Source organism: Neltuma alba, unplaced genomic scaffold, assembly GCF_004799145.2.
Source record: "Neltuma alba isolate B1F8T4 unplaced genomic scaffold, ASM479914v2 tig00003988_pilon, whole genome shotgun sequence".
Classification (NCBI taxonomy): Eukaryota; Viridiplantae; Streptophyta; class Magnoliopsida; order Fabales; family Fabaceae; genus Neltuma; species Neltuma alba.
Genome location: NW_021633509.1, coordinates 378012 through 388617, shown reverse-complemented (window position 1 = coordinate 388617; position 10606 = coordinate 378012). Strand labels below are relative to the sequence as shown.

Sequence of the window (10606 nt, the reverse complement as noted above, 5' to 3'; positions counted from 1 at the left end):
TTATCAAGATTTTTTAAGAGAAGATTCTATCTTCTACTTCACAATGATTTTTCTTTAATATTAAGTGCGTCTCCTATTCGGACCATGAATGTGATGATTGAGCAGCAAGCCGTAAAATGTCGGTAGGACTATTATAAGTGGTTGAGTCTGATCTTATTTGATTAATTTCGATTATTTTTTGAAAAGAAGTATAAATAATAACAATTAAATTTAGTTATATTTTTTCAAGGGAACTGAAAGTTTATAAATAAAAAGGATCATACGAAAAGTCACTTAAGATTTCTACAAAACCCCTCAACATCCATCACCTCCTCGGAATAAAGGGAGTTTTAATTATACTATAAGCCTTTTTAAAACATTAGTCACTAATCATGTTTCATGTTATACTTATCATCACATAAGTTAATTTTAAATAACTCGAGATAATTCTAAGAAGTCGGAGAATTTCTCTTTCAGTAATAATATTAAATTTTTAGCTCTGAACAAGATCATCAAGATGAGACAAATTGATTAGTAAATTAAGGACCTTCGCATAACAGCCAACATACTGCTGACTCAGAACGCACGATCCAACAGAGCTATGTCATATCTATCCATATCATATGTTTACTAATTCTTTTACAATATATTTTTTTCGGCTATAATGAAGCTTGCTTGGAATCACTTTTTGGGTGTCAAAAGGTGGTTTTGGCGAAAGAAAAACAGCTAGGAGAGTCGAGGGGATCATAAACACATTTCCTTTTTAGCCAAATACTTCTTAGCTTGAAAATTCAATATAAGAACTAGTATTAGAGAACTAGTAGAAGGATTTATCTTGATTTTAATTTATTTTGTCTTCTAAATTAATAATTTTTCCCTCTAAGCTTTTACATATTGACTGCGCTTTTACATATTGATCGCATACATGAACAGAGCTAATACAAATTATTTAAAGAGTGCTTTCGAAAAATCAACAAATAATTATCTTAACTATTTTTTTTAATGTTTACAAATTAATTATTTAGTCCTTACATTTAGAACTTGAGAGTATCATATATATGTCTCAATAAAAATAAAAAAGGCTTTGTGCAAATCAAGGGCTTGTCTAACTTAAATTTCACTTTGGCATACAAGAATTGCTTTAATTTATGACTACTTTTGTCGCTGCTCATCGTCATTTCACTTGCAGGTTGGGATTCAATGGCATCTAATGATCACGAAAACGTCTCTGTTTCATCATCTCCTAAATACGAGATAGTGAAACACGTTATGATCGATATAGACGAACCGGAAGATCTGAAAACAACGGAGTGGAACATCTATAAGGTCCCATGCAGTCTTCGGAGTTGGAAACCAGAGGCCTACACTCCTCAGTTGGTCTCAATAGGACCCCTTCACTATCGCCCAAAAGAAGACCCAAAAGAAGACCCAAAAGAATGCCCAAAAGAAGGCCCAAAAGAAGACCCAAAAAAAGAGTTCAATCCAATGCCAATGCAAAAGCAGAAACTACGATACCTTGATTTCTTCAGGGGTCGTATCAAGAACACTCCTGAAGCCATGGACAATTTCAAGAGGTTCCTTAAAGATCAAGTAAAAGACATACGCCAATGTTATGCAGAAAAGCTCTGTGATAAGATCCATGACGAAAAGTTGGTGGATATGATGTTATTAGATTCTGTATTCATCATGGAGCTGTTTCTGAGGATTCAAAGGCAAAAATCAGAAGAGGACAGGAATGATGACGAACTGACCGATCAAACATATTCAGATGATATTATACTGAAACAATCATGGCTGAACAAGAGTATCCAGAGAGACTTGCTTCTGCTTGAAAACCAGATCCCAATGTTCATCTTAAAAAAGCTGTACAAGACTGTTTTCCCTGACACAGACCCTTGTAAGAAGCGACCCTCATTTATTGGACTTGCCCATGACTATTTCGACTGTTTTCATGCCTGTAAAAAGGGCGACCCTTCTAAACAAGAAACTAGAAGCTCAAATTCCAACCGGTGTCTTTTCTGGGATAGTAAACCACAACATTTCACTGATCTGATTAGGTACGCATTTTTCAATATTACTACTGTTTATCAGCATGCTATTGCTGTTTTCAAGGACTAATTAATGACTGATCGGCTATAATATACTGTTTGTTGCTTATAGTGCTGCGTTCCTACAAGTTTTGGTGATATTGTCATAATTAAATCGTAACACTTGATTAGCCATTTGGAGCATTATTATCGTTGAAAATTTAATGGCAGAATCCAAATAACAAGTTTAATGTACATACGATACTATGGTGTTCACTGACTGACATGTTTTGTGTTGATTTGGTTTGACTAGGTCTTTCTACATTTGTAGGTCTTCCTACATTTGTAAGGGTCTTATTGCTTGCAAAAAAGGGTCTCCCTTAAGCACTGCAACAAAGTTGCGGCAAGCAGGAGTGAGCTTTGAGAAAGTCATCAACAGGCCCTTACTTGACATAAATTTTGAGAAAGTTCGACCCTTAAGCTGGTTTCTGTGTCTAGGTTGTATTCCAAATTTCACTCACTTCAAAGCTCGTTTACAAATCCCAGAGTTAAAAATAGAAGACTCAACCGAATGTGTTCTGAGGAATCTGATCGCCTTCGAGCAGTGTCATTACCCAAATCAACCTTACATTTGCAACTACGTCTCCTTCATTGACTCTCTCATTCACACCAAGGACGATGTTGAATTGTTGGTTGAGAAGGAAGTCATCGTCCATGAACTTGGAAGCGACAAGGAAGTTGCAACGTTGGTGAATAGTCTCTGCAAACATGTTGTCACAGACAAGACATGTTATAGAGGACTTATAGATAGTCTGAACAAACATTACCAGAGACAATGGAATCGTACTATGGCTGCATTGAGGTTAGTTTACTTTAGAGATGCTTGGAGAGCAAGCTCTACTTTGGTCGCAACGGCTGTCCTCGTATTCACAATCTTCAACTTCTGGCGAGTTGTTAGATTGGTCCTCGACCTTGAAGCAGGCGGCCGGCAACCTTAATTAGTTATATAATGTAGCATATAGTATCTATAATTTGAATTATAATTAGGAAACCAATTAATGGGTGTGTTTTGTGATAAAATAACGTGAAATGATCTTCCCCTTGGGTCAAGTTTGGTTGTAGAATCATCTTCTTGCTGGTGTTTTGTTCAGTGTTTCACGAATCTTAGCAATGCGTGTATTATTTGTGGATGTGTTGTAAGACTTAGCCATCATCTATTTGTGTAATTTATAAATAAAGCATTCATGGTGCCACTTTATTTCTAGGAAATTGTTCTCAATGAACTGACATAAGATAAAAATAAAGCAAAGAGTTTTTAAACCTAAAAAAAAAACTTTTTTGAATGTTAAAAATTATACAACAATCAATGAATTAGGTTTTTTGGAAGAGGCTGGTCTCTTACCCATATTTAGTACCTGACAATATGTTGAACAGTATGTTTGAATTCCTATTATCCACATTTAATACCTGACAGTATGTCGAATGGGAGGATACTACGCATAGCAAAAAAGTGTTCAACAGTTTTTTTTTCTCACTTTATGATGTATGATATTGTCGACAACCTCAACCTGTCTTCCGATTTCCTCAGAAAGTGTGAATTGAAGAAAAGTTACTTTCAAAATAAAGAGACAAATTTGATATTTTCACATAAAAGTGATATTAATTAATTCATCATGTGTGGGTTCTTTCACCTTTCCTCTGGTCTTGCGGAGAATTTGCCTTTGCAGAAAGAATGAAGATTAAAGTAGAAGAGAATGAGATGTCATCTCACAAAGGTGTTGAATAAAACTAATAGAATAGACTTACCATAGAATGACCTTAAAATCTTTATTATCATAGGTGGGTTAATCATTCGGGTGAATTCTGACCAAAACCTATTGAACTGGTAAAGCACAAAGTCATCCAAACATATAATAAAACCGTAAGTTTGGTTATCAAAAAAAAAAAAAAAATCCAACACCTTAAGGACGGAGGAGGAGAGAAGAGAAGCACAAAGATATATAAAAACTACTTCCCCTAATCTTAAATGTAAGAAGTAGCTGGTAAGTTTATTTTTTTGATTTTAAATATAAAATCTCATCCAAATTTATATAATTTTTCTCCAAACATTTTTTTCATTGATGGTACATATTATGAAGTTTTTGTTTTTAATAATATATATAGCCGAAAAATATGTTAATTAAATTATAACAAGTTACGGGTATATCAGTAAATTATAAATTAGCTAGTGTTTTGCATGCTAATCACTTCAAGCTAGTTCCTTTTTTTTTTTCCCGTTTTGTTTTGGCCGTCTCACTTTAAGCTAATTCAAGTGATAAGAATAGGGTAAGATGTAGATATAAATGAAGAATTCAAATCCTCTTAATAAAAAAAAATTCAATTCTTTGCTAATTAGTTGTTGATTTACCTTTAAAGAGATAACGAAATGGTTGGTGAGGATATGAATTCTACGTACCTATAAACTTTATTGACCCAATTCATAAATTCCGAGAAGTATGATATTTGATATATAACGTATGCGAAAATTATAGAGATGTGGTCATTCACGTCCTCGGTCAATAATCAACTTAAATTATAAAAGCAGACTTCCCTTTCGACCTTTATTCAGCCTGGTAAAACTTTCTTTTCGTTTAATGCATTTTGTCTTTGGTAAAACGAAAACATATTTCCTCTAATCTTATTTGATTAATTTGGATAGATTAAAAAATTAAATAAATTAGTAAATTATAACAAAATGGGATACGATCTCCTTAAAATATTCATATATACAACGTTGAATTATATATTAGTTTACAAGTTAAAATAAATTAGTTTAAAAATATAAATATAAGAGATAAAACATGTATATTTATGACCAAATTTAACTCCTAATTTTTATATTAAGTACCAAATATAGCATTATTCATCAAATATATTTTTATTTAAAGAGAGGGGTAAGTGTTGACCAAAAAAAAAAAAGAGAGGGGTAAGTGAGTGGGAAAATAAGATAGAATTGGTTGGAAAAACAAATCAGTAAAATAAGAAAAATGACGGTGGCTGAAGCAGTTGAGGGCGGAGACTATTTGTTAGTCTGTGGGTGACTCAAAAACCATTACATTTTTACATCATTTAAAAATCTTATGTGTATTTTTGCACTTCTTTTTAATTGACACGTCTGCTAATGATTAATATTGATTAATGGTTGTGATTTTTTTTTTTTGCAGTTAATAATTTTTATGTGTATTTTTTACTTGAAACACCATTATGATGTTTGGTAGTGTAGAATAATACTTTGCACGTAAATTTATACCTTAAATCAAATTTATACCACACACCTACCTAATAATAGCAAAAACGTCTATGATAACTGACGTGAATCTAAATTGATTTTAATTACAACCACTTGAATGTGACAAATCACTCGGATGAGCATTCATTTATGTTTTGATAGTACTACACTACTTTCGGTCTTATTTATAAACAAGGTATTATAAATAAAATTGAAGGTAGTATTAAAATTATTGTATCAAAAAAATACTCATCTAGTTCTATTTATAAAGCATTTTCAACATATGTCATATATAATAAGAAAAATCTTAAAATAGATTAACTCTCAATTAAAATGTAACAACTTTTCAAATTTATCCTTATTTAATATATATATCCTTCAAAAAATAACTATTTATATTATAATAAATAAAAAATAAAATAATAGATTTACATAAAAATTTAATAAAATAACTTATAAATATGATCTAAAATTTTTTTTTCTATTTTATAAATAAGATAAGACAAGCATATATTTTTAAATCAATTTTTTTTTGTCAACAATACTAATGTATTCGTTGAAGGCACATGGGTTATAACGTGGAATCCGGAGGCACACTATCTTACGGCTCAAGAGGTGACAGAGCATCATTATTGTTACAAACGTCACTTGCTCCTCCTCTAGTGGATTCGATGCCCCGCAGAATTAGGATGACACATGCGAAAATGATACGGGTGACGTTACTCAAATTCATCGCCTACTAATACTCCCAATATTATTTATAAACTTCAAGTATATGATTTATTTATAAGTTTTGACTTGTTGTCTAAATATTTAATATATTTTTTTATAATTTTATTCTTAATTATTTATTTTCTCTTTTTTGCTATACCTTCTTGTTATGTCTTCCCATATATTCTTTTTCATTCTTTTCCTTATTTATTATAAAGATATATTTGAAAATAAAATTATATTTCTAACATATTTATTACTTTTAACTAATTTAAAATTATTGTTCGTTATCTGTAAATTAGTTATTTGAATAATAAGCACCAGAGGGAGTATAAAATATGGATAGAATAAACCGCCAACGTTTTGAAACCTTTTGGAATGATTTATAAGCAGCATTTCAATTAATTTACAAAATACGAAATAAATAAGTAAGATAAATTTTATCTCAACTCAAGTGCTAATAAGTGTTTATGAATGTGATTCCAAAGAAGTCCCAATTCTAACACGGTTGATGAATATGCAAGGCAAGATAGATAAAAACATGATATTTAAAGTTAAGTCTAACATACTAATATGAAAAGGGATAACGCGCTTAAATACTCTGGAAGTATTTATAAAGGAGCATTTAGGACCTGAATTTTTTTCTTTTTTTGCTTTTATATGCCTTAAAAATTTATTTTCATAGCAAAAATATCCTGATCGTTATTCATCATTAAGTTTGATCGTTCAATTATATAGTTTGACCAGTGTCTTTAACAGTCAAACATAATGACGGATAAAAGTTCAAGATAGAAATGCTCCAAAATAAAACTTCCAAGACATATAAAGGTAAAAAAAAAAAAGATTTCAAATACTGGGTACTGCTTTATAAACATTTTTGGGATATATAATCATCTTATCCCATATGAAAAGTACAAACACTAATTAGCGAGGCTCTTTTTCATTATTTGGAATAAGTTAGGCTCCCACCTTTTATTGAAGTTAGGGGTAAAAAATCAAAACGCATGCCAATTTTATTTGCATACAAGTTTAAAATCTTGAGTTAAATTAGCTAAAAATTCCAAATGCTATTTCTTTATTTCAATAAAAGAATTTATACCCTTGATATCTAATCACATTTTATTTTATTGTTATTGCTTCGTCAAGCTCCAAATGACAAACTGAAATTTTGATATCTATTTTTATTTCTTTGGCACCAGTACTTGAATTTTGATTCGCAAGAATGTTAATAGTTACTCCCTCCGTTCCTTATTATAAGAGACATTTGATGCTTATGGCATGTTCCTATATATAAGAGACACTTACAAGTTGTCTCTACTTTTTTGTGTTGATTTACTATTTTACCCATATTTATTATCTCCAACTCACACTCTCTCTCCCTCCCATTTGTCTTTCTTTTAATAATTTAATTGTTATCTCTCATGCTCTCTTTTCTTATTAATGAGTGCATTTTTGAAAAAAAATTATACTTTTTACATATTAATTATTCTCAACTAATTTTAACTGTTTTTTTGATCAACGTACTTCGGTTATTTGTCTCTTATAATAAGGAACGGAGGGAGTATTACTTATGGAACATTATTTTTAAACCAGGAATTTCATTTTTCTTTTCTCATTACAAAAATTTCATTTCGTTATTTAAATATAAATATAAAAAAATTTAACTTCATTATACAGGGTTTCCCCTTTGTTTTTTTAACATGTCAAACATAATTTGCTGAATGAAATTAAACATTGCATTTCATTTCAAGCATGTGCTCTTTTCTTTTCTGTTCTTTTCTTCCACCTAATCCCGAGCAAATTAAACTTTCTCTTTAATAATACTCCTTCCAATTCAAAATATAAGCTAAATTTTATCTATTACGTTTATTAAGAAACTAATTAAAATTAATTTAAAACAATAAATGTCTAAGGCATATATTTGTTTTTCCTAATATACCCTTATTAATAAAGAAAATAAGTAAAAGATATAATAAATGAATTAAAGAGAAAACAGAATATACAGGGATAAAATTAGAAAAAACTCATTAAATATTTGGATAAAAATAAATGTTATCTTATAAAAAAAATCAACACTTTTAAAAAAAGTTTAGTTTATTTTGAACCAGAACGAGTAACGATGTGAAGTATCTGGGTCCACCCCTCGGAAATAATCTAGTATTCATTAAAAACCAGGAACTATATGGCGCCGTCGTCAGAATTCTCCACGCAACACATTAAAGATCCTCTCTCTCTCTCTCTCTCTCTCTCTCTCTCTCTCTATATACAGAGCTAAGGAAATTATTCCTGCAACTCAGATTTCAGACGGCTCATCCATATTTTTTTTGGGGAGTGATTTTCAAGTTTATACTTGTATATTTTCTTGGAGGGAGAGAGAGAAGACTTCGAAGAAACACCTGGGGGGTTGCATATATACTTGTATTTTTTTTTTCCAAGTTTCTTTTTTGGGGACTGATTTTCAAGTTTATTAAAGGTGCACAAGATGCTGATGAAGTAGATCCGTATGAGATCTGAGATGATACAAACACGACAAAATTGTAATAGTAATAAGATACTTGGAGCAAAATGATTGTCACTTCTCGTATCTTGATAAGGTTGAAACATGAAAGGGCATTGTGGTAAATTTATTTGGGCAACATCTTTAATATAGTTGTCCAAAGACACATTTGGAAGAAATCTAGACAACCGTAGGTAGTCCCACAAATCAGACAATAATGAATGGACAAGTTTTTCCCCCACAAGTAGGACCAGCCATATACAAAGCAGATAGATAATAAAATGAGTCTCCTATTTCTTTCTTTTGTTTTCTTTTTTTCTTTTAATCACTATAGCACTTCATAACACTACAAAAAAATTGACTTTCAACGGCCACAAAAAGTCGCCGTTGAAAGTTTTCAGTGGCGACTTGTCGCCGTTGAAAAGTCGTTGCTGCAGCAACCGTGGTTGAAAACTTTCAGCGACGACTTTTAGCTGGAAGACACTTTTAGTGGCGATATTCTTGTCGCCGCTAAAAGAATTGTTGCAGCCAAAAAGGATGTTTAGCGACGACTTTTTTGTCGCCGCTAAAAGTGATAGCTAAGAAGAATTGGCTTTACCAATGTCACGTCATTACCGCCAGCCACCACCTCATCATTGACCAGGTGCCACGTCATTGTCACATCACTCCTCCTCACCACATCATCGTCCAAATGTTTTCACCTTAAATGCGTCTTCTTCAAGGTTCGAACTCGTGACCACCTTCTTTCGGTTTCAATTTTCTTGCCGTTGAGCCAAATTGAATTTGTTTATTAATATTGTAAAATAATATATATATATTATTATATTAGACTTTCAACGGTGACATTATAAAGTCGCCGCTAAAAGTCAAACCTTCAGCGGCGACACTAATAGTCGCTGCTGAAAGTGAACCCAGTGGTTACATCACCTTCCACTCAAAGGTATATTTTCAGCGATGACATTCTATGGTCGTCGCTGAAAGTTAGACCTTCAGCAACGACACCAATAGTCGCCGCTAAAAGTAGACTTTCAGCAACAACAATAAAATGTTGCCGCTAAAAGTCAGACCTTTAGCGGCGACACCAATAGTCACTGCTGAAAGTCTACTTTCAGCGGTGACCATAGAATGTCACCGCTGAAAGTGAACCCAATGATTCTTAAAGGTATACTTTTAGCGGCGACAAAAAAAGTTGCCATTGAAAGTCGTCGCTTAAAGTCTTTTTTTTTGTAGTTTAATGATTTATCCTTAGTAACAAGTGCGTCTCCTATTCTTTAGTAGCGAGTATTATAAGAAATGGCCGAAAAGACTGCCGAAATTTGATATCAATAATAAGGAACCAAATAGAAATTAAGAATGGGGAGAGAAGAGAGAACTGAGATTGATAAATTCCCCACAGCTGTAAATCTTAGTGAGTTAATACAATTTACGATCTTTATTATCATATCTTATGGATGATAGATGATATCTTATGGATGCCGCGAGCTTGAAGGACACCGAAGGAGGCAGAGGCGGCGGCGCCGACGAAGAGAGATGCAATGACGAAGGCCTTGAATGGCATGAGGCGTGAATCTCTGGGATATCCTTTAGCGTAAAAACATACTTTTCTGTCTTTTATTATAAGATCTAATTTTTTGGATGGATCTATCCTTTTTATAATATTCTTTTTGAGTTTGTTTGAGTATTTAAAATATTATTACATATTTTATCTCTAATTTAATGCATTTAATAAATTTTTTTCTTTATTTATCTCACTATAACTCTCACATTTACCCATTTATATATTTATATATATTTAAAAAAATTATATTTTCTATATATTAATTGGTTTAAACTATATTTAACTGTTTTTTTAAACCACATAATTTAGCTAAAATGATACTCCTCCGGTCCTTAATATAAGACCCATTCAACTAATTTGATTAGATTAAGGAAGTTAGGTAAGTTAGTTAATTATAAAAAATATGACACGTTTTTCCTAAAATACCATAATCATATTTCTTAATACCTCATCTTTCTCTTCTACTTGATTATGGTTGAAAGGGTATCTATAGGGGTAATTTAGAGATAATTGATAAATATGAGAAATGAGTCTTATATTTAGGACCAAAACCAACTCACCAATTG

General features: G+C 31.7%; 1 protein-coding gene across 1 annotated transcript; it reads left to right on the top strand.

The window, feature by feature from the left end:
- Positions 1 to 1248: 1248 nt before the first annotated feature.
- Positions 1249 to 3140, top strand: LOC114743279 (UPF0481 protein At3g47200-like). Its single transcript, XM_028931481.1, has 2 exons — positions 1249 to 2036; positions 2320 to 3140. The coding sequence occupies exons 1-2, from the start codon at positions 1249 to 1251 to the stop codon at positions 3002 to 3004; spliced, it is 1473 nt and encodes a 490-aa protein (XP_028787314.1). The 3' UTR covers positions 3005 to 3140.
- Positions 3141 to 10606: the final 7466 nt, after the last annotated feature.

Coding starts and splice junctions, on each gene's coding strand:
- LOC114743279 (XM_028931481.1), top strand. CDS start 1,249: ATGATCGATATAGACGAACCGGAAGATCTGAAAACAACGGAGTGGAAC. Junction 2,037..2,319: donor CATTTCACTGATCTGATTAG/GTACGCATTTTT, acceptor TGGTTTGACTAG/GTCTTTCTACATTTGTAGGT.